The sequence below is a fragment of the Arvicola amphibius genome, chromosome 8 (assembly GCF_903992535.2).
Source record: "Arvicola amphibius chromosome 8, mArvAmp1.2, whole genome shotgun sequence".
Taxonomy (NCBI): domain Eukaryota; kingdom Metazoa; phylum Chordata; class Mammalia; order Rodentia; family Cricetidae; genus Arvicola; species Arvicola amphibius.
This window is the reverse complement of record NC_052054.1, coordinates 57,078,019-57,104,830: the sequence shown is the minus strand read 5'-3', so window position 1 is coordinate 57,104,830 and position 26,812 is coordinate 57,078,019. Positions and strand designations below refer to the sequence as shown.

The 26,812-nt window shown below is 38.5% G+C and overlaps 1 protein-coding gene across 1 annotated transcript in view; it reads right to left on the bottom strand.

The window, feature by feature from the left end:
* Window positions 1-1,587: 1,587 nt before the first annotated feature.
* Window positions 1,588-26,812, bottom strand: part of Hace1 (HECT domain and ankyrin repeat containing E3 ubiquitin protein ligase 1) — a 109,554-nt gene continuing 84,329 nt past the window's right edge. The window contains 5 exon segments of the mRNA XM_038339898.1: window positions 1,588-2,424; window positions 5,158-5,271; window positions 15,828-15,898; window positions 16,177-16,275; window positions 22,702-22,833. Of these exon segments, the coding sequence (XP_038195826.1) occupies window positions 2,322-2,424; window positions 5,158-5,271; window positions 15,828-15,898; window positions 16,177-16,275; window positions 22,702-22,833 (519 nt within the window). The 3' untranslated portion in view covers window positions 1,588-2,321.

The window sequence follows — 26,812 nt, the reverse complement described above, 5'->3', positions numbered from 1 at the left end:
CCCTCATGAGCACTGTTCTTACTACTACCAAGAGGGAGCTGCGGTTTTTCTTGGTTACTTTGTATGTAGTGCTGTCTGCAGGGCAATCTAAGGTGTCTCCTTCCTGAAATGGGTACAGGCTTTTTAGGAGTCATTTCTGCCCACTGTTGGAAGCATGAGAAAGGCAATATCTTCCCTATGTTTCTCAAGAGGGGCTTCATGGGAGACAGCTAGAAGCTGCCAAGGGCTTGGTTGTCCTGACAGCCCAATCGTTTCCTCTCACCTAGTCATCCAGGCTCTCTTCCATGCAGCTGCAAGCACTCTTATGTACTTCCATAGCATTCCCAAACTGACCATTTCAGCTCTAACATTCTGTAAGATCTGTTTTTACCATGACACCATTACAGCCTGTAGAGACTGGATGGATTCAGATACCGTTCAACTGTCTCTGTTGATGTTGAATGCTTCACTTACTCTTGCTAGGTAAGCTTTAGTCTTTCAGGATTATTCTCTATATTCGTCCCCTGAACTGTACTCTCAACATCTTAGCTGTCTGCATTCACTGCTGATTGACCTAGCCTCACCGACATTAGCAGGAACACTATTCAACTGATAACTGAGTATGTTCCCTTACTCAATTCCTGTGATGTTGACTTGTGAATTCCACACTAAGATCAAATATATTCATTTATGATGGTGACACAAAGAAATCAATCAATGCCTCAAATTTTGGTCAATCTCTCAAAATAGAGAGCTAAAAGGCAGAAATGATTAGACTTCATCCAGCTTGTACCCCACATAATCTGCACCCTAAGTCCATATAGACAACAGCATCCCAGTTTAAGAGCTCACCCCCACAGCAGAGCAGAAGAGCTGTGGTAAACTGTGGGCGGCCAGACGCTTAAACGACCCTACACAGCAAATGGGAGCAAAGAAAAGGGTACTTATCCATCATTTCTAGTTCCAGCTGCAGGACTATGTGCTGGTACTGAGAACTGCTGGATTCTAGAATCACAAATAAGTCAGTTACAGTCTCAAAAGCTAGGTAATGTTGTTTCAACAAGATAGTGGCCTTCTCTGTAATTAGAAAAAAAATAAAGCATTTGAATCTGAATTTTAGAGCTCTTATAGATTTAAGAAATTTCTTTTTAAGTGTATTATTTTTATATTAAAAAATAAAACAGGACCCCAAATGATACATTTTGTGTGTATTTTGGGTTTTAATTTGCTACTTTCAATATGTGTCTCTCTCTCAAACATCACTGCCCAAATACACTGACTGCTCACATGAGAACTGTAATGCCACCAGGTCTGATATTTGCCCCCCAGTGTCAGAGTTCTAGACGTCAGAAACACCTCCACCAGCATATCTGTAGGTGTGTTCCTGGAATCCCCTCTTCAAGTCAGGCTACTCATGCTCCAACTGGACCAGTGTGTCTTGTCCAAAATGTCATTCAGTGCTCTCTATCAGACAGATACCACCTAAACATAGCATTTTAAACATATAAGCAAATTTAAAAGAAAATATTACATAACTAAATTACAATCTGCACATTACATTACTTCTTCAAATGTCTCATCAAGCTTAGATCAAATAATGAAAAGAAATATAATAAATATATTTCAATTTTATTTTCGTTACAAATTAAGGCATAAGAAAAACTGAGACCACACACTATATACATATGAAACTGAGCACGAAAAGATGCAACAATTCATAGGGTATAAGCTTTGATATATAAATTAGATGTCACTTTATTCGTCGTTAGTCAAGCCAGTCTAAATTCAACATCATTTATCAAAATACTAAAAAGCTAATCAACAACAAAAAATAAAACCCATTGCAATATAGGTATAGTGTGGGAAAATACATATTTGTGGCTTTACACAATCTATATTAATCCATTCTATACAATAGTTTTCCAAAATAGAAATGGTTTTTTACATGCAATAGAACATACCCACTGGATGTCCTCATATAATATACAGAAAATACCCTTTGAACGAGACAGGTTCACAGCAAAAGTGGAATGTAGAGAAAGATTTTGCCTTAACACAGTTTTGGATAAGATTAAAACAAACTTTAAAAAAAAGTTCCTACTTCCAATGAGCATGTTTAAAAGTAAAGTCTACTATGATTTTATATTTTCTAACTGTAACCCAAACAGAGAAAACAAAGCAGGGAAAAGAAAGCTAAAGTAGAAAACCCGGTCCTTTATGGATTTTAAACAGGAGCTCCGCCTGTGGCTGCACTGAGGCTACTTTTCAGTCAGACAGTTCCCCAAATGACTCCTGCCACTCTGGCTCGCGCATCAGCAGTCAGGTGAGTTCTCCAGGAGGCATCACACCATTGTATAACCATAGCTGCCACAATGTAGTGCCACCAGCAGTCTGTCCTTGAGTATTTCTTTACTTGGGTATTCAGGTAACTTGAGCATATTGATGCTTTAAAAAGAAAAAAAGACCATGATTAAACAGAATCTCAGAAATTTCTTGTTTTACCTAGCAGTAAAAACACTGCTCATAATTAACATAAAACCACTCTCTCAAATTTGCATTGAAATTGGAAAGCCCTGAAGTGGTATTTAAAAAGGAAGGGAAAACTGCTGCAGTGCAGTTCCTCTCAGAATGCAAATGTAGGGCATGAAAATAAACTTCCAGCTTAAAATAAGTAACCGGGTTCTACACATGAAAGTGGCGACGCCAGTGAGCCGCGTTTTAACTTCAGTGAGACTCAATTAACTTCCAGGTAGTGTGTGCCTCCCTCCCAAATGTTCCCTTCAGAAACAGAAGCAAAACTATGTAGCCACTGATTCATTTGCAGTTCTAGAATTCTGAGGAGAAATTATGGGTGAACTTTTCTTTCACGACAGAATTACAGCACACCACATATGGCGGGCAGCCAGGGTTCCTGTAGTTTTGCCACCTTCATTGCCAGCATCAGACCATCCTCTCATCCCATCTCCTTTCCAGTGGAAGTCACTAAGACCCTAGACCTTCATTCTACCAGGAACCAAAGCCAACACATGTGGCACAGACCCAGGTAAGTATAGACCTTGCCCCTGATCAAAGAAGCCTCTTTTCAAAGCAGATAGAGACCGTTACAGCAAGCCACCAGTCAAAATGCAGTGAACAACTGACTGTGGGGTACATTTAACTACACAATTCCTGCACCTAAGATTCAAGGAACATCAAAGAAGAGAAGGTAGAAAGATTGTAAGAGACAGGCGAACCAGGAAATGTGCTTAAAGACTGTGACATATAGCTTCTTTATGTCATGAAGCCTGTCATGAATCTCAACAATATGGCTGCCTAAACAAGACCTGAACAATTTCAACAACAGTTGGCATCCCAAGTAGATGGTGGAAATCTCTACCCCTAGATAAAGAGCTACAAGCAAATAACTGCTGAGATGGAGAATTCGTCTTCCTTGGGGATGCACTCCCTGGTTGGATTTCTAGGAAACCCTATGTTGACAGAGGCTGCTGGTTCGTTTCTCAGACACCCAAACCCAAAATAATTATATAGAAACTATATTAATTACATCACTGTTTGGCCAATAGCTTAGGCTTCTTATTAAGTAATTCTTACGTCTTAAATTAACCCATAATTCTTAGCTGTATTAGCCATGTGGTGTGGTACCTTTTATCAGTGAGGCATTCTCATCTTGCTTCCTGTGCATCTGGGCAACAACTGCAGACAGTCTCTCCTCTTCCCAGAATTCTCCTATTCTGGTCATCCGGCCTACACTTCCTGCCTGGCTACTTGCCAATCAGTGTTTTATTAAACCAATACAAGTGACAAACCTTTACAGGGTACAAAACCATTAATTAAAATGTAAGAATTAGCCAATAAGAAGTTACAGCTAATGGGCCAAGCAGTGATTTAATGAATACAATTTTTGTGTGGTTATTTCGGGGCAAAGCTAGCTGGGCATTGTCCCACAGCACTCCCCCCCCCCTTTTTTTTTTCTTTTCAAAACAAGAACTCTGATTCTAATCTCTTTTGTTTAGCTTTTTTTCCTGACCATTATCCATAACAACTTGTAACCAATACTCTAAACAAAGTCAAACATCCATAATCCATTTTTTGGGAATGTGGGCATAGTTTTCTAGGCTATTTCCTAGTGATTAGGGATGCTGGTAATCTTATGGGGACCTAAAGAAAATTTAGGATTATGGTCAAGTCCTGACAGGAATATTTTGAGAGGCTTGATCATCTCAGCAAACAGTCTTGAGGCTGTTCTGGAAGCAGAACTCAAAGGAAACTCCAACAGAGGTCCTCTGAAATGTTGAATCATCTGGGCCATTCACTCCAATCAGAGATTTTTCAAGGGGTCTTCCTTGATCAAACCTGATATTTCTTAACCCAGAACGAGTCCATAGCCTCTCATTTCCTCTGGAAATAAAAGAAAAACCTCTTCTCCAAAGTAACGTATCCTTTGACTTAAAGTCAAGGCATTTTCAAAATATATGTTGGATTAATCCAGCAGCATTTATAATCAAATTATTTTAGCAGTTGTTGCTCCTTCCTCAGCCATCAAACAATTCAAAGACAACACAATAACATTTAGTATCCAGATTCTCTGTATATTTTCCATCTTTACATAACTTTATTTTAAACTCTATTTCTTTTATTTTTATTCATTTTTTTGAGACAGGGTTTCTATGTATATCTTTGGCTGTGCTGGAACTCACTCTGTAGACCAGGCTGTCCTTGAACTAACAGAGATCCAGCTGCCTCTGCCTCTGCCTCCCAAGTGCTGGGATTAAAGGTGTGTGTCACCACAACCCTAGAAACATATATAAAATCAATACTGTACAGACCCAGTAGGCTGTTGTCTTCTGTTTATTCATTTACACATGTATCCAACAACATTAAAAACGCTCCATGAATTTGGGAGGGAATATGGGAGGAATAGGATGTAGAGGAAGGGGGAAATTATGCATTTTATATTCTAATGAAGTAAAAATATACCTTCTCAAGGATAATGGTATCATAACAAAGCAATGGAATGTAACTACTGAAGACTTTAGTTATTCCTTTTTCCTCTATTATAGTAAAATATACATAAATTTAATATTTGAACCACCAGAAAGGAGATACAGCAATTATTTTTGATCATTTAAAATTAATAAAAAATATTTTATAATTCATTTAAATGTTAGTTTAACTTACCATGTGCTGGAAGTTGGTAACAGATTTGGAGTATATGGCACAGCAGCAATTGTGAAGTTCTGCAAACCACTTCCACCCATAATATTGGCAAAACCACCATGCGGGACCCTGGAACTAAGAGTTTATAACATCAACTGTGATCATGAAAGCAAATGTTTCTGACAGACACATGTTAAGGTCTACATTAGGGCAAGAGTATATCCAACTCTAAAACAATGAAAGAACAGTATTTTTTAGTCTGAAAACTTCCAACTCATTCTTGTCTGTTGCTTCATGGTTAGTCAGTAACCATCCAAGAAGAAAGTTCTCTATGCTTCCATCAGGTAAACTATACTTTTAACTGGCTACATGATGTGTTTACAACGGGCTGGCTAGTTTTGTGTCAATTTCACACAACAAGAGTCATTTTGGAAGGAAGAATCTCAATTAGGAAAATGCGCCCACCATACTGGCCTATATGCAGGCAAGCCTGTGGTGCAATTTTCTTGTCTGGTGATTAATGAGGGAGGGTGCACCTCACTGTGCTCCAGGTCCAGGGTGCTGTAAGAAGGCAAGCTAAGCAAGCAGTTCCAGGGCTTCTACATCAGCTCCTGCCTCTAGGTTCCTGCACTGACTTCTTCACTGATAAGACTCTAAAATGGAAGTGGAAGCAAAATAAACCCTTTCCTCTCAAGTTGCTTAAGAACATGGCGATTTATCACAGCAACAGAAACCCTAAGACAGAAAGTTTGCTTTGCGTACATCCCTATTAAATTAGGACTCTCAAACATGTCCTATTTTATAGTTGTATCTGTAGCATTTGTATCCTTGGGATTAACAAAACTGCCTGGAAACTCACAACTGTTAAATGTTTGCTGAATAAAAGGACTGTGGTTGTTTGGATGTGGAATGTCCTCCAGAAACTCATGTGTTAAATACTTGGTCCCCAGCTGGTGAGACTGGAGTGCGGTGGATTAGGGCAGTGGTTATCAACCTATGGGTCACAGGGGTCACCTAAGACCTTCTGAAAACACGGATATTTACATTAAAATTCATAACAGGAGCAAAATTACAGTTATGAAGTAACAATGATATGGTTGGGGTCACCACTAAAAGAGGAACTGTATTAAGGGGTCACAACAGTAGGAAGGTTGAGAACCACTGCTTTAGGAGGTAGAGCCTTGCTGGGGAACCAGGTCCTACTTCCTGTTCCTGTTGCAGTAACTTTTCTGCTTCCTGCCATGCATATCTTCCTCACCATGATGGACTATCTCCCTCCTGGAACAGTGGGATAACATAAGTCCTTTCTCCTTACATGTTGTAATCTAGTGATTTTCTTCTTTGTGACAAACACCGAGGCACAAAGCATTTTTCCTCTATTGGCATTCATCTTTCCAGATATGGAGAAGAGCAAACATGCAATGTCTATTGATGTAGGTGGGTCTTCTGTTTTGTGTTAATTTCATTGATTAATTAATAAAGAAAACTGCTTGGCCTGATAGGTCAGAACATAGGTAGGTGGGGAAGACAGAACAGAATGCTGGGAAGAAGGCAGTGAGGCAGATGCCTCAGGCAGCCGCCATGAAGCCAGCCACCAGGTTAGACATGCTGAATCTTTCCCGATAAGCCACCACCTTGTGGTGCTACACAGATTATTAGAAATGGGTTAAGCAAGATGTGAGAGTTAGCCAGTAAGAGGCTAGAGATAATGGGCCAAGCAGTGTTTAAATGAATACAATTTGTGTGTTGTTATTTTGGGTGTAAAGGTAGCCGTGCAGGAGCTGGGTGGGGCGAAAAGCAGGCCTGCCCACCACTCCTTCTACAGTCTATGGTACATGTGTGTGATCACCCTGAACATGTGTGTGTCGAGGTGACTTCGGGCATCTCCTCTATTCTTTGCCACCTTATGTTCTGAGATAGTGTCTTTCACTGAACCTGAAGTTCATCACTTGCTCTACATGGTTGCCACTGGTACTAGGGTTCTGTGTGTGCTACCACACCCAGCTGTCACTCGGATCCTCAGGATCCATACTTAGGTGCTCACACCTGTACAGCAAGTAGTCTACACGAACCATCTTTCCTGTCCTCAAATATTATTTTTTTAACTACTGTGTAAAAAATTTGGGACCACAAGAAGGCTAAAATTTAATGTGTATTACACCAACTAAAATTTTTAATTCTGGGTACACAGCTATAGAAAGTATAATTACAACTTTTCAAGTTTTATGCATTTCAAAATAAATTATTATTTCAAATTACTCTGTATATGTCATGATTAAACAATTTAATCTGGAGGGGAAATATACTGCAGTAAGGTGGGGATGTAGCCAATGGAAGAGTACTTGCTCAGAAGATACAAGACTGAGTTAAAGCCTTAGCACCACAAAAAAAATTGGAAAAAAACTGACTCAATTATAGTAACATGCTATAATATCCCTAGAATAAATCAAAATATTGGTATACATTTAATGTATAAATACTAAATGTGAACTTTTTCGCTTCTAATTGTTATCATACAAAGTAAATGGGCTTCATTATAGTATTTTCATACACATCTCATTATATTTTGTTCTTATTCACCTTCCCCTTTTTCCCTATGGCCCCCTCCTCCTTGCTGGTCCCCTTCTTTCCCCAATAGTCCTTCCTTCCATTTCCACGTTACATACACACTGTGTTGCCTTCTCCTGCTTCCCTTCTCACCTCCTTGCAGACCTCTGCTCCCTCCCACGCTCCTCTTTACTGTCATGGCCATCATACATACATGCTTATACATAATTTAAATCTAAGTTTTGAATGAGAGAACCCATGTGATATTTCCTTTCTGACTCTGATTATTCTTTCTTTGTAGTTGAATAAAATGTTATTTTATATATGCAAATTTTTTAAAAATTATTTTTAATGGACATCTAGGATGAGCCAAACATAACCAGACTTAGAAGGTTTTCTGATACACAATCATAGCATGCAGGTGGCTATGCGTGCTGCCTGAGTCCTTGCTGTTCAGCAGCATAAGACATAAGGCAAAAGAAACTTAAGTTCAAGATCAGCCTGGGCCACATGTTACCAATGCAATTCAGTACAATCTGAAAAAATGTTTATTGGCAATAGTCAAAACAATCCTGGGAGGAGCATGAAAACACACAGCTTGATTTTAAATTTATCATAGAAATATAGTCATAAGAGAGTTATGACACACATATAGACCAATAAAGTAACCCAGAAATACGCTCCTCCAAATATCAAGTAGTCATTTTGGAAAAAAATGGCAAGAACATGCAATAGGCATGCAGGAGACCCTTGTTTATGTCTCAGAACTGACATAACCAGGTACAGTGGCTGAAATCCCAGTTCTCGGAATCAGGAAGTCCAAGGTTATTACCTACACTGTGAGTTCAAATGCAACCTGGTCTCCTTGAAAATGTATCTCAATATCCCCTCTCACCCCTCAAAAATCTTCAATGGGGAAAAGTGTGCACTCAACAAAATATGTTGGGACAGCTGGATTACTTGCTGTAATAATTTTAGTTGAAGTTAGACTATTATTTATACCTCATCGAAAGATTAGCTAAAGACAGATTAAAGACTATAAAAAACATGAGAAGAAAATACAGAGGAACATCTTCTGGGAGTAGGAGCAGGTAAGGACTGACACCCACAATCCCTAAAGAATGCCTAACAACAAAACCCAGATAAGATACACACATGGCCAGTTTAGCACGAGAGAAGTTCCGCATCATTAATCTTTAGAGAGATGAAAATCCAAGCTCTGTTCACACTCAATAAGGTGATCATTTACATTTTAAACAAAGTATTAGTAAAAATAGGGAGAACTAGCCAGTGACAACAGTTCAGACCCTGTAAGAAATAGTACAAGTCCTCAAAATTATACACAGAAGCACAGAGCTGGGGATGGAGCTCAGCTGATAGGGTGCTTGTTTAGCATGTGTAAAGCTCTGAGTTAGATCCAGAACTACAGAAAACAAGGCAGGAGATACATGCCTGCATTCACAGCACTCAAGAAGTAAAGACAGGAAGACCAGGACTTCATGGTCACCACCCTTGGATACACTGGATCAACAGTTTTTAATAGGCAAACTTTCAGTTCAGGACCAGAAGAATCAGGAGAGGAACAGTAGTTATAAGTATAAATACTGTACTTAATGAGAAAAGTGCACACCTAAAAGCAGCTGATATAATCACTTTTTATTGTGCATTTTTTATAATTCACACACAAACTCTGGAAAATGTGCATAAGGATGTTCTATTCCAAGTCAGCATTAGGGAAAAGGGCTTACCAATGTTAAAGAATTCCTAAACATTTCCACAGTTTTCATTTCTAGCTGGGAAGTAGATCGATTGCTATTAAATGCCATAGTGATGAAATCTCTATGCTTCTTTACTAAACAAAGAAGTACTGAAAGACTCCTGAGCCAAGGCTGGCGGCGCAGGCCTGTAACCACAGTTACTCTAGAGGCGAAGGCTTGAGCTAGAAGGAGCTCAAGAGCAGCCTGGGTAACTTGGCAAGACTCTACTTTAAAAAGTAAAGACTCTCAGCCAGGCAAATGGGGCACACCTTTAATCCCAGCACTCAGGAGGCAGATGCAGATGGATCTCTGTGAGTTCGAGGCCAGTACATAGTGAGTTCTAGACCAACCAAGACTATATAGAGAGACTCTGTCTCAAAAACAAAACAACAAAAACCAGAGATTCTCTAGTTCGGAACTGACTGGCCATGGTGGCCATGCTGGGCTGGGAATCAATTGGGCAGATGACGTTCACTCTCCTTACTGCCCCCATTTCCAATTCCCCAGTCATACCCAATCCCACAGCAGACCACCTGCAGGGGCTGTCATCTCTGACTCCACTCCCTGGAAACTCAGTCCTGTGGACCCTACTAGCACCTCCTTCTAGCCCATTCTTTTCTGCCAGCCCCAATGGCTAAAATATCATGCTACCAGGAACCTTCAGTGGCAACACCTGGCAGGAACTCAAAAGGACTCCCTACCAGCTAACTAACAACCGCCACACTAGCCTAAGATGTAAAGAGGGCAACAAAAAAACAAGCACCAAAACACCCCAAAAAGACAAGACCAAATATCAACAGCTAGAATTACAATTATTCCAAATCCAGGTGCCTAGACACCAATATAAAAACACAATTAGTAATAGGCAGGGCAGTATGTCTCAACCAGAACCCAGCAACCCTACTACATTTGGACCTGAGAATTGTAATATAGAGGCAGCACAAGACAAGGACTTCAAAATAGGTATTATGAATATGTTCAAGGACCTGAAAATGGAAATTAAAAAAAAAAACCGTAATGAAGTCTAAGACAACACAAACAGAATGAAATGATGAAAACAGTTCAGGACACGAAGGTAGAAATAGAATCACTAAAGAAAACCCAACCGGAGGGGAAAGTGAAAAGGAAAAAATTAGGAAGTCAAACAAAAATGTCACTTTATCAAGAAAAGATGAGAAAGTAAGTGCTGTCTCTCCTTACACAAATTGTACCACAGCATTTCAATATCTGAATAAACACTCCAAGGTCCTTCACACAACTAAACTATGAAAGACAAGTTAAACAAAAAGCAGGCTAAAGATGCAGCTCAGTGCAAGGCTGCCTTGCACTCAGCACTGAGTCCTGAGGTCATTCACTGGCATAAATGCGTAAATGAGTATGAGAAGACCTCCCATGAGGAGTACTAATCAAATTGAGGGCTGAAATCAATAAAACAGAAACAAAGAAAACAATAAAAGAGTCAATGAAAAAACAGAGTGGTTTTTTTTTTTGAGAAAATTAACAAGATAGATAAAACCTTTATCCAAACCCACTAAGAGACAGAGAGAGAACATCCAAATTAACAAAATCAGAAACAAAAATGGGGACATAACAACAGACACTGAGGAAATCCTGAGAATCATTAGGTCATACTTCAAAAACCTAAACTCCACAAAATAGGACAATCTAAAAGAAATGGACAATTTTCTGGATAGGTACCATATAATAAAATTAAATCAAGACCAGATAAACAATTTAAACAGACCACTAAGGAAATAGAAGCAATCATGGAAAGTCTCCCAAAAACAAAAAAGCCCAGGGCCAGATGGTTTTCAGTTCAGAATTCTACCAGAATTTCAAAGAGCTAATACCAATACTCTTCACACAATAGAAACAGAAAAAACATTGCCAAATTCTTTTTATGAGGCTACAGGTACCGATACCCAAACCACACAAAGAGGCAACAAAGAAAGAGAATTACAGACCAATCTCCCTCATGAACATTGATACAAAAATACTCAATAAAATACTGGCAAACTGAATCCAAGAACACATCCAAAAAAATAAAAAATAATTCCACCATGATCAGCCAGGCTTCATCCCAGAGATGAAGGAATGGTTCAACATATAAAAATTTGTCAATGTAACCAACCATATAAACAAACTGAAAGAAAAAAAAACACGATTATCTCTTTAGATGCTGAAAAAGCCTTCGACAAAATCCCATTCCCCTTCATGATAAAGGTCTTGGAGAGATCAAGGATAAAAGTAACATACTTAAACATAATAAAAGCAATATACAGCAAGCAGGAGAAAATCAAAGTGGTTCCACTGAAATTAGGAACAAGACAAGACTCTCCACTCTCTCCATACAAGACTCTCCACCACAATATAATACTTGAAGTTCTGGCTAGAGCAGTAAGACAATAAAAGGAGATCACGGGAATACAAATAAGAAAAGGAAAAAAGTCAAACTTCTTCTATTTGCAGATGGTAAGATAGTATATATAAGTGACCCCCAAAATTCTACCAGGAAATTCCTGCAGTTGATAAACACCTTCAGTGAAGTGGCTGGATACAAAATTAACTACAAAAAAAATAAATCAGTAGTCCTCCTCTATACAAGTTATAAACAGGCTGAGAAAGAAATCAGGAAAACAGCATCTTTTACAATAGCCACAAATAACATAAAACATCTTGGGGTGACTCAAACAAGTAAAAGGCATGTATGAAGAGAAATTAAGGTCTTTGAGGAGAAAGAAACTTAAGAAGATAACAGAAAATGGAAAGATTTCCTATGGATATGGCTCAGTAGGACTAACAGTAAAAATAGTAATCTTACCAATGCAATCCCCATCAAAATTCCAACACAATTTTTCACAGACCTTGAAAAGAAAAATACTCAACTTCATATGGAAAAACAAAAACCCAGGGTAGCAAAACCTATCCTGTACAATAAAGGAACTTCCAGAGGTATCACCATCCATGACTTCAAGCTCTCCTATAGAGCTATAGTAATAAAAACAGCAGGGTACTAGAATAAAAACAGACAAGTGTATCAATGGAATCTAAATGAAGACCCTGATATTAATCCACACACCTATGAACACCTGATTTTTTATAAAGAAGCCAAAATCATAAAGTGGAAAAAAGAAAGCATCTTCAACAAATGGTGCTGGCATAATTGAATTTCAGCATGTAGAAGAATGCAAATAGATAGAGCCATATCTATTGCCCTGTACAAAACTCAAGTCCAAGTGGATCAAAGAGCTCAACATAAATCCAGTTACACTGAACCTGATAGAAGAAGAGAAAAGGGGAAGTAGCCTTGAATGCATTGGCACAGGAGGTAACTTCCTTAATATAACATCAGAAACACAGACATTGGGATAGACAAGTAATAAAAAGGGACCTTCTGAAACTGAAAAGCTTCTGTAAGGCAAAGGTCACTTTCAAAAAGACAAAACAACAGCCTACAGAATGGGAAAAGATCTTCACCAACCTGACATATGACAGAGGGCTGATTTCCTAAATGTATAAAGAACTCAAGAAACTAGACATCAAAACACAAAATAATTCAATTTTTTTTAAAAAGGGGGGGGGGTAAAATATCTAAACAGAATTCTCAATAGAATGGTCAATCACTTAAAGAATTGTTTATCGGGTGGTGATGGTGCATGCCTTCAATCCCAGCACGAAGGGAGACAGAGACAGGTGGATCTCCTTGAGTTTAAGGCCAGCCTGGTCTGTAGAGTGTGTTCCAGAACAGCCAATACTACACGAAGAAACACTGTCTGAATGAATGAATGAATGAATGAATGTCTAAATAAATAACTGTATAAATAAATAGATAGACAGACAGACAAACAAACAAATAAATAAATGAATAAGAAGCAAAAGAATTGTTCAACATTCTTAGCCATCAGGCAAATACAAAATGACTTTGAGATACCAACTCTTATCCCTGTCAGAATGGCTAAAATCAAAACAAATGACAACCTATGTTGGAGAGGATGTAGAGCACCAGGAAAACACACCTCCCCTGGTGAGAGTACAAACTTGCACAGCCACTTTGGAAATCAATATGGTAGCTTCTTAGAAAATCAATCAATATACCTCAGGACCCAGAGCAATACCACTCTTGGTTGGGCATATACCCAAAGGATGTTCAATCATACGACAGGGACACTTGCTCAACTATGCTCATAAAAGCATTATTTGTAATAGCTAGAACCTGGAAACAACCTACATGGCCCTCAACAGAGGAATGGATAAAGAAAACATTTACACAATGGAGTATCACTCAGCAGTAAAAACAATAACATCATGACATCTGCAGGCAAATAGATGGCACTAAAAATCATCCTGAGTGAGGTGGTCCAGACCTAGAAAGATAAACATGGTATAGAGTCACTTGTAAGTGGATATTAGGTGCAACATAAAGGACAACCAGGCTATAATCCATAGCTTCAGAGAGGTTACATGGAGAGTCCAAAGAGGGAAGCGTGAATTTCCCTGGGAAGGGGAAATAGAGGAGATTTCCTCAGTAAACTGGGAGGATGGGAGACTGGGAGGATGGGAACATGAGGGATCAGGTTGGGATGGTGAGGGTGAGACAGATGGGGGAGTAATGAAAGAGATGTCTTTATAGGGGGCATTTAGGAGCTAGGGAGAAATCTGAAAAAGATTAATAAAATTAAAATTTTTAAAAAGGGGGAATATAAAAATTAAACCGCTAATAAAAAATGTAGATGAGGGTGAGGAGGTGGTTTAGCTGGTAAAGAGCTTGCTGCGTAACCATGAGGACCAAAGTCCAGATTTCCAGCACTCACATAGCAGCAGGGCACAGTGGCGCTGCTGCAATGCCGGTACTGTGGAACTCCTGAACTCACTGCCTGGCAGTGGCCCTGCTGCAATCCCGGTACTGAGGAACTCCTGAACTCACTGCCCAGCAGTGGCCCTGGGCTCACTGAGAAAGCACACACAAAGAACAAGAGGAAGAACAGTAAAAGAAGCTGCCTTCTGATCTCCACACATGCATGCTGGTGAGATGGGTGTCCGTACAAGTAAGTGCACACAACACACACACACACACACACACACACACACATCAACACTACACAGACAAATGAGAATAAAGTACTTATATAAAGTACTGATAATACAGGATACTAACATAAATATTAGCTGATTATCTTTAGGGACTGAGATTAGGGGTGATCAGTTTGTTTATTTTTTTTCTGTTTTTGGTATCTGTATAAATTATCTAACCTTAAATATAATGCTTGTTTTAATTATTCATATCTCTGAATATTTCTTCGCACCTCAAGAGGCAAAAAAAATTAACAAAGCTTTCTTTCCTATCTTTAGTCTATAATCTGTCAAAAGTCATGTCTTACTAATTTAATAACCCGATTACAGAATTACAACTACTTTCAAAAGAGTGTGGAAAAGATGGATCAGCGTGGCTACTTTTGTATGGCGAGGTTACCTAGTGGGAACTTCATTTTTTTCATATTCTCCATTTTTCAAATTGTTTAAAATAGTTGTACAGTACTTTTAAAATAAGAAAATAATGGTCTTTTAAAAATACATATATACTACATAGATTCACACTTATGCTGGTTGTTTGGGTTTTTTTTCAATTTTATACAACATTGAATCATCCATCTATAAAGAGGGAACTACAAATAAGAAAATGCCTCCATCAAACTGGCCTGTAGGGCAAGTCTGTGGGATATTTTCTTGATTAATGATTGATGTAAGAAAGCATAGCCCACTGTGGGGGTAGGACTGCAGTACTGGGCTGTATAGGAAAGCAGTCTGAGAGAGCCATGTGAAGTAAGCTGATATGCAGCAACCTCTCCATAGCCTCTGCATCAGCTTCTGTCTCCAGATTCATGCCCTCTTTCAGTTCCTGTACTTGCTTCCTTCAGTGATGGACTACAATGTAGAAATATAAGCCAAATAAACCTTTCCTCCTCAACTGCTTCCGGGACATGGTATTTTGTCACATATAAACAGAAATCTAGTTCATTCAGGTTTTATTAAATTAGTAAAATACAATAGAAACCCAAACTAAGACAGTGTATATGAGAGAGATTATGTGTGTATTCATGTGTGACCACACAAATTGAATGCCTTTATTGTCAAACCAATTAAAAACATAAAATATATTAAAAATTCAAGTTTCTGAAATATATTAAAGATTTAGCAGTACTATAAATGTTTTCTATTTTCAATACATAAACAATCATTTGTTTAATACCTAAAGTATGGACAGAGAGGCAAGAAACACATTCAGAGTACTAATTATTCAGTTTGGTTGTTTTTCTCTGTGATTACTCTCTTGGTCATTAAAAAAAGTACAATAAACTTTCTCAGTGTTATCATAAAAACACTTCTTACCTGCCAGTAACAAACTGCAAGAGAAGAACTCGCTCTTCTTGAGTGATGTCTTCCACAACTTCCCAGAACCACTGCCAAGAATAACCACAATTTAGCTCACATTTCAGAGCAAATGTAGACTTATTAGAAACAGAGACCATGCAATATTCATAAAGTGCATTTCATTTTCTGAAACTCATTTATCAAAGATGATTTCACACAAGATTTTCATATGCAATATCCCCCAAAGAAGAATTTATGCAAAATCTTTATTTTGTTAATGGATGTGGATTCCCATCCAATAGAACTGAAGAGCTTACAAAATTAAATGGCAAACTTAACTTCATTCTAAGCTCCAGAGGGGAGTTACCTGAATGACTGGATCTTCTCTTTCATAGCCACTTGTGTATTCTGTATTTTTAATCCAATCATTCACATCAATTTCTGGCATGCCAGAAAGCAGTAGCTCCTTTGGGAAAGAGTAAAAATATTTCATTAATCTTCTTTGGGGGAAAAAAGTCATTCCATTTAAATAGTAAGTTTGCCTTAATTAGAAACTAATCCCATATAAACCTGGCTTATTTCTGTGACAGTTTCTACATGTCATCAATAATAAGCACTACATAAGGAAGAATCCTCCATGATGTGATATTTCAAATGTGACATGAGGGGATGGACCCACTTTGATACAATCTAAAACATAAAAAGAATGGTAGCTTGTATATTTATAGCAAATATAGACAACCAACATTTCTGTGTACATCAATGTGGCAAGTATTCTCTCTAGTTCACTTTATTTTGATTTTAGTATTCTTTACAAATATGTTAAATTCCACCAGATCATCTTCTCAACATGAAAGTGACACCAAAAGCCTGAATATTAAACAAATGGAAAGTTTATCAATAAATAATCTTTTTTATTTAAAGGATTTAGGCTCGTATGAATTCTATTTTGGAGTAATTCAGATCGTTTGAAGTCAATGTTCCCCAAGGAACTAAAAAATCAGCATTTTTAGTGACTTGTTTGCAGTGGATCGTAGGGGCCTTATACGTATTAGGCAAGCCCTCAACCACGAAGCAACATCCTCAGTCCTAAGTATCTGATTGGCTTTTTCCCAAGATCGTCAAACATACAAATCTACATCATATAACTAAATTTATATCAAGAAAGTAAGTGTTCCAAGGGGAAAGGGAACCAGGAGAGCATCTGTGTATCTGAATCGCCCATGTTTCACAGCACAAAACCACACAGTGACAACTCACAGTGACTAGGGCAGCATATGCTCTAGCAAAGCTAACCCAAGGCTATGTGTGAGACCTTGAGGAGTTTTGAAGTCTACTCAGTAGGTCAGTAAGAGTCTCCCTTTTCCATGCTTTCCGTATGAAACTAGATTTTCTTCATATACTTCAACCAAATAATAAAGTGCAACTGGTCATAGCAGAAGCAGATATGAGAATCTAGAAGTATTTAGTCAGACATCACAAATTTATAAAAACAGAGACACTTTTCTCACTATTTTTGTTCTGTTCTTGGAATAGTTTTCATTTCTAAATGTTATTTATGTTAACACAATTAATAAAGCACTTCTCACTTCTAATTTAATTTCAAATGCAGCAACTATACAGTGGAATAATAGCCCACATAAATAAAGGCTCTTGATTTCGAACTGTTGGTGCATATCTGCAGTACTCTTTTTCCACTGCAGGAGTGGCTCTTTTTGGCGCTCCTGACACACTCTCTAGGCTCCTCTCTGCAGACTGGCTCTCTTCCTTACTATCTTCAGTGAAGAGCTTGGCCATTGAGAAGTAGGTTGGCCCACAGGTAAGGAGATCTCTGTTCTCGTCTTGCTTTGGAGCTATCGTCTTATAGTAACCCCGACTCTAAACTGTAACTAGTGCCACAGAGCATCTCCTTGAAAATTCACTCTTACAAAGGGCCCTGTGCTACAATTCTTCCCCCTACCTCTTTTGACAGTAGCCATAACAAAGGCTTCCAACTACTGCCAGAACTTTATGCTGTATAAATACTGCTGCAACCATCCCTTTATTAAGATCTCTTTACTTGAACCACCTAAGAAAGCTTGTTTCCCTGCTAGACTAACACAGATCTACAAAAGAGCATGGTGATGAATTTTACATGTTTCTTACAATTCATGAGTTTAATAATCTTCCCTTTCAGACTAAAGATAAGCTCTTACTATCATTATTCTTCCATAATTATGAATAAAATTTCAAAACAAATGAATAAAATTATGAAATAATTATTGCAACTAACTGTACTCTTAAAAAATTGGAAATCCTTTATATCACATTTGTGATAATTTAAGGACAGAAAAAACACTTTTTTTTTTTGAGACAGAGTCTCACTGTATACACCAGACTGATCTGAAACTCACAAAAATCCACTGGCTTCTTGTCTCCATGCAAGAATTAAAGGCAGCATGGAGTTTGTTTTTTGTTTTGTTTTTTTTTACACACTTAGTAAACATTGGTTTCTTATCTTATTGTCAGAACACTGTCCAAGAAGGGAGCTATGTATGGAGATTTCTTCAAGTCCACAGATTTGTTCTGGGCATGTATTTCCGTCCTTCCCAGGTGTAGCAGAAAGGAGTGATTTTTACTTCAGACTGTCCCTTACAACTGGCTATTGTAATTTGTTTATATGCCTCCACAGAGAAGTTTTTTTGCTGCATGTGGCTTGTCCATGCAAACTGCCCACCACATGTAAGCTGTGATTGCACCCTTTACTCATGTGACCCCTCTTAACAAGAATTCAAATTGCCTGAGGCTCTGAATAAGGTTGGCAATTGCAGGAGACTTTATCCACCTTGTTTACGATCTCCATTCTCCCAGGTCCCACCACCTCTATAGCGATGGTATTTAATGATTTCAATTTTTTAATTCCTTATAACAAACAAAGAAAAAGTTAAGATGACAATAAAAATTCACAATAAAAAGTACATATAGTAAAAAATACTGTAGGTTTCAATTAATTTATTTCTTTTTTTAAATTTGAGACTTTTTGAAGTTTTTTGCAGCGGAAGAGGGGGTAAGGGGAATGGGATGAGACAGGGTCTTAGAGTGTGGTCCGAGCTGGCCTTAAGCTCACTAAGATCTGCTTGCCTCTGTCCTGAGTGCAGAGATTAAAAGGCATGTACCACCGCACCTAGGCAATAATGTATTTTTAATACAATAAAAGAATTAAACAATGTAAGATACAATAAAGTGTCCTATACCTGTAATCCTAGCTCTTAAGAGGTGGCACACTATGGTTTAGAAGTTCAAAGACATCCTCAGCCAAAAAGCAAGTTAAAGGACAGCATGGGCTACATGAAACCCTGTCTTCAAGCACAAATAAACTAAAAATGTGTGTGAATACTCGTAGATGCACAAACAAATGTTACAACTAGATGTCATCTACAAATTATAGAGACTACACTAATAGGACATGCCTTACAGAAATTAGACTGCCTAGAATTCCCATGACTTGGTGTTTGGATATTCTGGTATTGTAGATGGAGCACAATATGGGAAGACAACCACTCAGACATTTGGCACAAGTCTTCTAAGTGGAACTGTGTTACATATTGTTAGACATAACCTCTGTCGTTATGCTTCAATCTGACAATCATCTCCTTACTGGGACCTCCATCCACAGTGACTGACGATAGGATACTGTAGCTACTAATGCCTTCTCCTCACTAAAACCTAGAATCAAACCTGAATCCTTAAGTAGGAACACAGAAGTGTAAAAACTTTCCTTTCTTGGTGTAGCAGAGCCCTGTTCTACGATAGAACTCCATGTACACAGAACATACGCACATACTCTCATAAAGAGAAACTATACTATTTACAGTATGACTAGTTAAAATAGTAAACTGTAAAGACCCTGTCAATATGTAAGAGTGTAAAAGACAAAAGGAAACTGACATAATAAAATACTATTCAGTGAATTATCATTATGTGCAACAATATGTATGATTCTCACAAAAAGTGGGGGCTGAGGTTTCTGTTTGGTTTTTTTCATTTATTTTTCAAAATAGGTAAACCTGCCAAACCCAACATAACAGGCAACATTTGGGTACACTTGGCCAAAGTCTCAAGAAAATAAGCTGGGGAAATGAGTATTGGGAGGTAGCAGAAAAGCAATGGACATTCCAAACAGCTAGAGGAGAAGACACACACAGGGCAACAGCAACAGCAGAAAGGGAAGATGGAAAATTCTTCCCTTTGGGCTAAGTACTTAGCTCTCCTGTCAATAAAGCAAAAGCACACCAGAACCATGACATCACAGATCAACAGGAGTACAGAACGCATGTTCAAACACTGACTGATACACAGACATTCTCTTCAGCAGTCCATTGAACTTTCTCTAAGATAGGTCATATATTAGGACACAAAGCAAATCGCAACAAATAAATACAGAACTAAATTAACTTCTTGCATTCTATCTGAACACAAAAGAATAAAGCAGCAAGGGAAACTATACAAATTCAGGGAGATTAAATGATACACTACTAAATAATTAATAACTCATTAAAGAAATCAAGAAAAAAAACTTTCTAGAATTCAAGGAAAATGAACAGGCAGCACACCAAAGCCTACAGGATACAATGAAAGTAGTCCTAAGAGAGACATTCACAGCTATAAATACCTGCACTTAAAAGAGAAATTTGGAGAGACAGCTGAGCAGGTAAAGGCACCTGCCACCACACCGCATGACCTGATTAGATCCCAGAAGCCCACATGGCCAAAGGAGAGACCAGCTATCACAAGTTGTCTTCTGACCTCTACATGTACTCACATGCCATGGCAAGCTGATAGACACACACAGGCAGACACACACACACACACATAATTTTTAGTTAAAAATAATAATAAAAAAAACAGGTCTCAAATCATGGCAGATATTACTGAAATAGAAACTTTAAAAATACAAGGAATCAATAAAACAAAGAGCTGATTCTTGGAAAATATAAACAAAATTAAGAAACTTTGGGCAAAACTAAGATTCAAGCTCATAAAATCAGAGAGGAAATAGAAGGCATTATAACAGTTACCACTAAAACCAGAAAATGGTAGACACTACTAGTATTCAAGCATCTGTACTGGTCTGACCTTGTGGTTGGTAGGACACATTCTCAGCTGTAGCCACTAAGAGCACCACCTATGCACATTCACTATGTTCCCTTTTAAAAGAGCCCTGCCCAACTCCCACCCTGTCTGTCTGTCTGTCTGTCTGTCTCTCTCTCTCTCTCTCTCTCTAAGTCTCTGTCTCTCTCTCTCTCTCCCCCCGTTTGACCCTTCACTATTCTCTCCTGCTACTCCTGTCCCCAGAGACCAGTCTCCCCTTTGCCGACTCACTTTCCCCCAATAAAAAACCTCTCCACCTGAGCTCTGTCGCATGACGTCTTTTTCTCGAGTACCTCTTTTTAAAATTACAGACATACCTTAAAAACGTATTACACTAAATTGGTTAATCTAGAAGAAATAGAGAAATTTCTAGACACATGACTTACCAAAGTTAAAACAAATGAGATAAAGAATTTAAAAAATCTATAGCAAGCAATAATATGGAAAAAATAATTAAAAATCATCCAAGGAAAATAATGTACAAGCCTAGATAGATTCTCTGCAGAATTCTCCCATGTTGTAAAGATCTAACACCTTGTCCAGTTATTCCACTGCAAAGCCCCTAATTTCGGCCCAATCTGTTTTTACGTCTTTCCTTCCTAGTCTGCCAAGATGTGAACAAGCATCCTTAACAGCCCTGCTACCACAGCCAGGAGCATGCTCTATGCCTTCCCCACCATAATGAATTCACACACACACACACACACACACACACACACACACACACCTTCAAACCATGAACAATTACACCTACACCCTTCCTTCCTTAAGCTTCTGTCTGTCAGACACTTGTCACAGCAATAAGAGAAGTAACTACTACAGCAGCTATACTCTTTAAAACACTATGTCGGGGCTGGAGAGATGGTTCAGTGGTTAAGAGCACTGGATGCTCTTCCAGAGGACCTAGGTTCAATTCCCAGCACCCATGTGGTCACTCACAACTGTTTGGAACTCCAGTTCCAAGATATCTGGCATACTCACACAGACATGCATGTAGGCAAAACACGAATACACATAAAATAAAATAGTGTCTTTTTAAGGTTTTAGACAATTCAGAGTTTGAAAGTAATTTACTAACAACAAAAGAAAATAGATAAAATTTAGACATAAAAAATACAAAGTGTAAATTCTATTAGGTCACAGTAGAAGGCAGGCAAACTGAAGAACAAAACAAAATACCCATTGAGGATTTGAGCAAAGAAAGGAGACCACAAAGGGAGTAGAAATGGAGGATTTTAAAATTATATGTATGGTAATGGTAAACACACAAACATTAAAATTAAAATACACACATTGTAATAAGAAAGTAGAGAAGACACACAAATACAACAAGAAAAGTCCAATTTTACAATTTCAGAAGTAATGTGGACTCCATCACTTCTGGAAAGACAGGCCGTCCACATCTTTCATGTCAAGACATTAAAAACTTATTTCATTTTTCTCTTTATCCTACCTTACCACAACTCACATTAAAGAACTGTTAATATTGTTATTCGGCTTAAGTGAAGCAAAACCACATATCTGATTACAAATTTTCTAAGCATGTATTCTAAACAAAAATGCTTCATTAAATAAACCCCAATAAGTACTCCGAAATTACTTCTGCTTTCATTTTCTCCGGTTCTGGGGATAAAACTCCTTCCTTGTATGTTAGGCAAGGGATCTACCAGTAGGTTGCATCCTTACCTCTCATAGTATTTCTGATTTACATTAAATGGAGTAGTGCTCTACCATAACAAGAAAAAAACATGTTCTTCCTTACCAATTCATACTCATCAAACAGTTGTATGAGGGACGGTGGGATGAACATATGAAAACCTTGTAAAAAAGCATTGATCTGAGGCTGAATGGCTCTTGTCATTCGAAGTTCAGTAACAAGCTGGACATACTCTGCCTATAAAAAAAAGTTCTGTAATGAATACATGTTAAATTTCATAGTTAAGCCAGTACTGATAGAGCTGTTTTTCATGTAAAAGACAAAGGTTTAGAACTAACTTGGTACCAATACTCACCCCTTAGCAAACCAGGAAACACATTCGCTAACCATCATCAGGCCCAAACCTTTGCATCTCCTGCATCCCATGCATAAGCACTCTCAATCTGGCTCTGCTGTAGCAACTCCACTCTAGCACAACAGATTATCGTACATGTCATCCCCGTTCCTATCTGCACTCTGAACTGCTGTTCTCCACACCCCAACCACAGTGGACTGAGATGTACAGATTGCATATATTAAAGTCATATTGCTCTTCTCCTTACTGACTTCTGGAAGTTGAAAATAAAATCCAAATATACTTCTAGTTTTTAAGGCCAATCTTGACTCTATCTTGGTGCTAACAGCACCCCATTTCACTCCTGTTTCCTTGGCCTTATGGCTATTCCTCAAAGGCAACCTGCTTAGGTCTCAGTGTCATTATACTTCCAGTTCTTTGAAGCAAAATATCTCACTGGAATGTTGCATATCTATAAGCAAAGGGTTTCTTTACCAGCATATATTCCAAGACAAAAAAAAAAAGGAGCTGCTACCTTATGTCCAATAACAGGCAAAAACAAATGCATACATCTATCAAATACATTTTATGCATACTTTAAATCTGGCTAATTTTACTGTAGCCAATCCAATTCTGAGTTATAACAGCATATTTAAAACTGGGCGAGTGGCCCACGCCTTTAATTCCAGCAATTCAGAGGCAGAGGAAGGTAGACATCTTAGTTCAAGACCAGCTTAGTGTACAGCACAAGTTCCAGGACAGCCAGGGCTACACAAAGAAGCCCTGTCTTGAAAAACCAAAACCAAAATTAAACAAACAAAAAAGCTTACTTTATCTACTTTTTAATTTTTTTTTTACTTTCATTTTCTTTTTCTTTTGAAATAAGTCTCATTATGTAGCCTAGGAGTATCTTATACTTAGAAACCTCCTGCTTCAATTTCCTAAACATTAGAATTATACTGAATTTTATCTTAAGGCACATTTTTCATCATAGGAAGCAAGCTCATTTACAATTCAGAAATAAAAAATGTGTTTGGCACAGAATTATCATGTGTACATAAAATCTATCAAATGTTAGATTTTTATGTTTAATGCTTCTAAGTCAGACTCCATTGAGTTAAAAACGACAGCACAAACGCTCTACATACTTCTCACCCGCCAGGATGAGGAAAGCTTGCTGTGATGATGACAGCCGGATCACTGGGAAGAGGGACCTAACTGAGAATGTCTCCATCAGGTAGGTAAGTCTGAGGGGCACTTCCTTGATTAGCGACTGATGTGGGAAGGTCCAGCCAACTGTGAGAGGTGTCACTCCTGGGCTACTGGTCCTAGGTTGTAGAAGAGGAGGCTGAGCAAGCGGTGGGGAACAAGCCAGCAAACAGCCTTCCTCTGTGGTCTCCACATCAGCTGCTGCCTCCAGCATCCTGCTCTGGTTCTCTTCCATAACAGCCCACGATGAAAAGCAGATGGCCCTTTCCTCCCCAAGTTGTTTTGGTTTGTCCCTCAGCAGTAGCAAGCAAACTGGGATGCCTGCTTCTCTTTCCTTCTACTGTTCTGACACTAGTCTCATACTGCTTTGTTAAGGCTCTGAGCCAGAATGTTACATACAACTGCAAACTAGGAACTCTCCATAGCTCTGAAACTATAGAACTGTCACGGTTGATGCCTCATGATTCCCCCAACTTGTATAATTTAACACAAGAAAAGCGGCCACTTCTATTTTCAATCTACCCTCATCTCTGAATCCTACTTGCCCACTACTCAGAAGGATTTTCCTACAACAAGGATTAATCAGTTATTACCAGTTATATTTAGGCAGTTATTTGAGAGATGTGTACTAGACAATCAAACAGCAACATGTACTCACGTTCCAGAATTTGACCTAGGAAAGTAGGTATACACACATACCTACTTAGCATTTGCAAGTGACAACCAAAGAACTGCCGATTCATTACTAATACCCAATCACCTTTTAGTTTATGTCTGCTCTTACTAAAACTGTTCACTGAATTATGAACACTTTCCGGCCCCATTCAATATTTTATACCATTAATAAGCTTAAGGTACAGGAACACTGAAGAAAAAAGAGGTACAAAAAGTCTATGAGTCAGAGAGGACCAAGGACACCAGTAGAACAAGATCCTTTAAATCAACTGAGCAAAGCTCAGAAGAACTCACAGAGACTGAAAAGGCATGCACAGGGCCTGCACAGGTCTGCACCAGATCCTCCATGTACGTATTCCAGCTTTCAGTATAGTGTTTTATGGGATTCCTGAGTAAGAAAACGGTGGGCCTCTGATTCTTGTGCCTACTCTTGGGGCTCTTTTCCTTCTGTTGGTTTGTCTTGTCCAAATTCAATGTAATGGTTTTTGTTTTATCTTATTTTATTATGTTTTTTCAGCAGATTTTTTATTACTTTATAAATAATACTAATCAAAATTTCCACTTCCTCCCCATCTTCCCATTTTCTTCCCTCTCCCCTACTCACCTTCCCTCCTCCCCCTCCAGTCCTAAGAGAGGGCAGAGTACCCATCCAGGCTTAGGAAGGTATGCATCCAAATAGAATAAGATTCCAAAAAGCCAGTACATGCAGTGGAGACAAATCCCAGTGCCATTATCATTGGTTTCTCAATCTGCCCCAATTGTCAGCCACATTCAAAGGGTCCAGTTGGATCCCATGCTATTGTTTTGTTATTTCTTAGAAACCTGTTCTTTTCTAATGAGACACAGAAAGGGAGGGACCTTGCTGTGCATATATGAAGACCTGATCCCAGCACTCAGATGAAGAGGCTAGCCTGGCCTCACACAGGTCTGTAACCCACAGTACTGTGGGGGAGTCTGACAGAAGGATCACAGGGGCTAGCTCCTGGTTCAGTAGGAGACCTTGTCTCGGGGGACTGGGACATCCACTCCACACATATACAGGTACATACACAATACCCATCCACACATACACAAAAAAATCTTAAATGGGAAGCATTCTGCACTGCTCAGCTGAACTCAACCTATTTTGGTTGTATTCCACATCTATCAGAATAGTACATAGTCCTACTATCTCCACATATTCCGTCTTTAAATTAATTCTTGCAATTATACTTCTCTTCACATTTTCTTCTATTCCTAATATGATTTTCCACATTTACTTCAGTATCCAGGCCATAATTACCAGATGTTGATTTGTGAATATCAGCTTCTTCATATCCTAATTTTCACACTAAAGTCAAATGAGTTTTGGTTATTATTTTTCTGCAGAATAATAAGATGCTAGCACCAGTAATTCTTATGACTTAACTAATAGAAACTGCATTGATTAAAAAATCCCCAACTGCTTCTAAATTTTTCCTTATCTCTTTATAAGGAGTACATCTTCAAACAAAATAGCAAAAATCAACATTTCTTAACAACTATTGCTTCAAAGACCCACTACTACTGCACACTAACATTCCAGCTGGAACTCAGGAGCCTCCTGTCTTTGCCTTGTGAATGTTAGTACCAATTTTAAGACAAGGGAACTAGATGTGCTACACTTTAAAGATTTTATATCTTAGTCAGGTGTGACATCATACACCTGCAATGCTAGCTAACACTGAAGAGAGGCTGGGTCACTAGAACTGTCACAGCTTGAGACCAACCTGGTCCCCACACAGAGTTCAAGGCTAGTCTATAATATCAGAAGATCCTAACTGAATGAGAATGGTTCCCATAGGTTCATATATTTGAATGTTTGGTCTGCAGTTGGTGGACTATGTAGGAAGGATTAGGAGGTGTTGTCTAGTTGAAAAAGTGTGTCCACTGGGGATAGGCCTTGAGGTTTCAAAGTCCAAGCTACTCCCAGCTTACACACACAGAGACACAAATGCACAAGCGCGTGCACACACACAC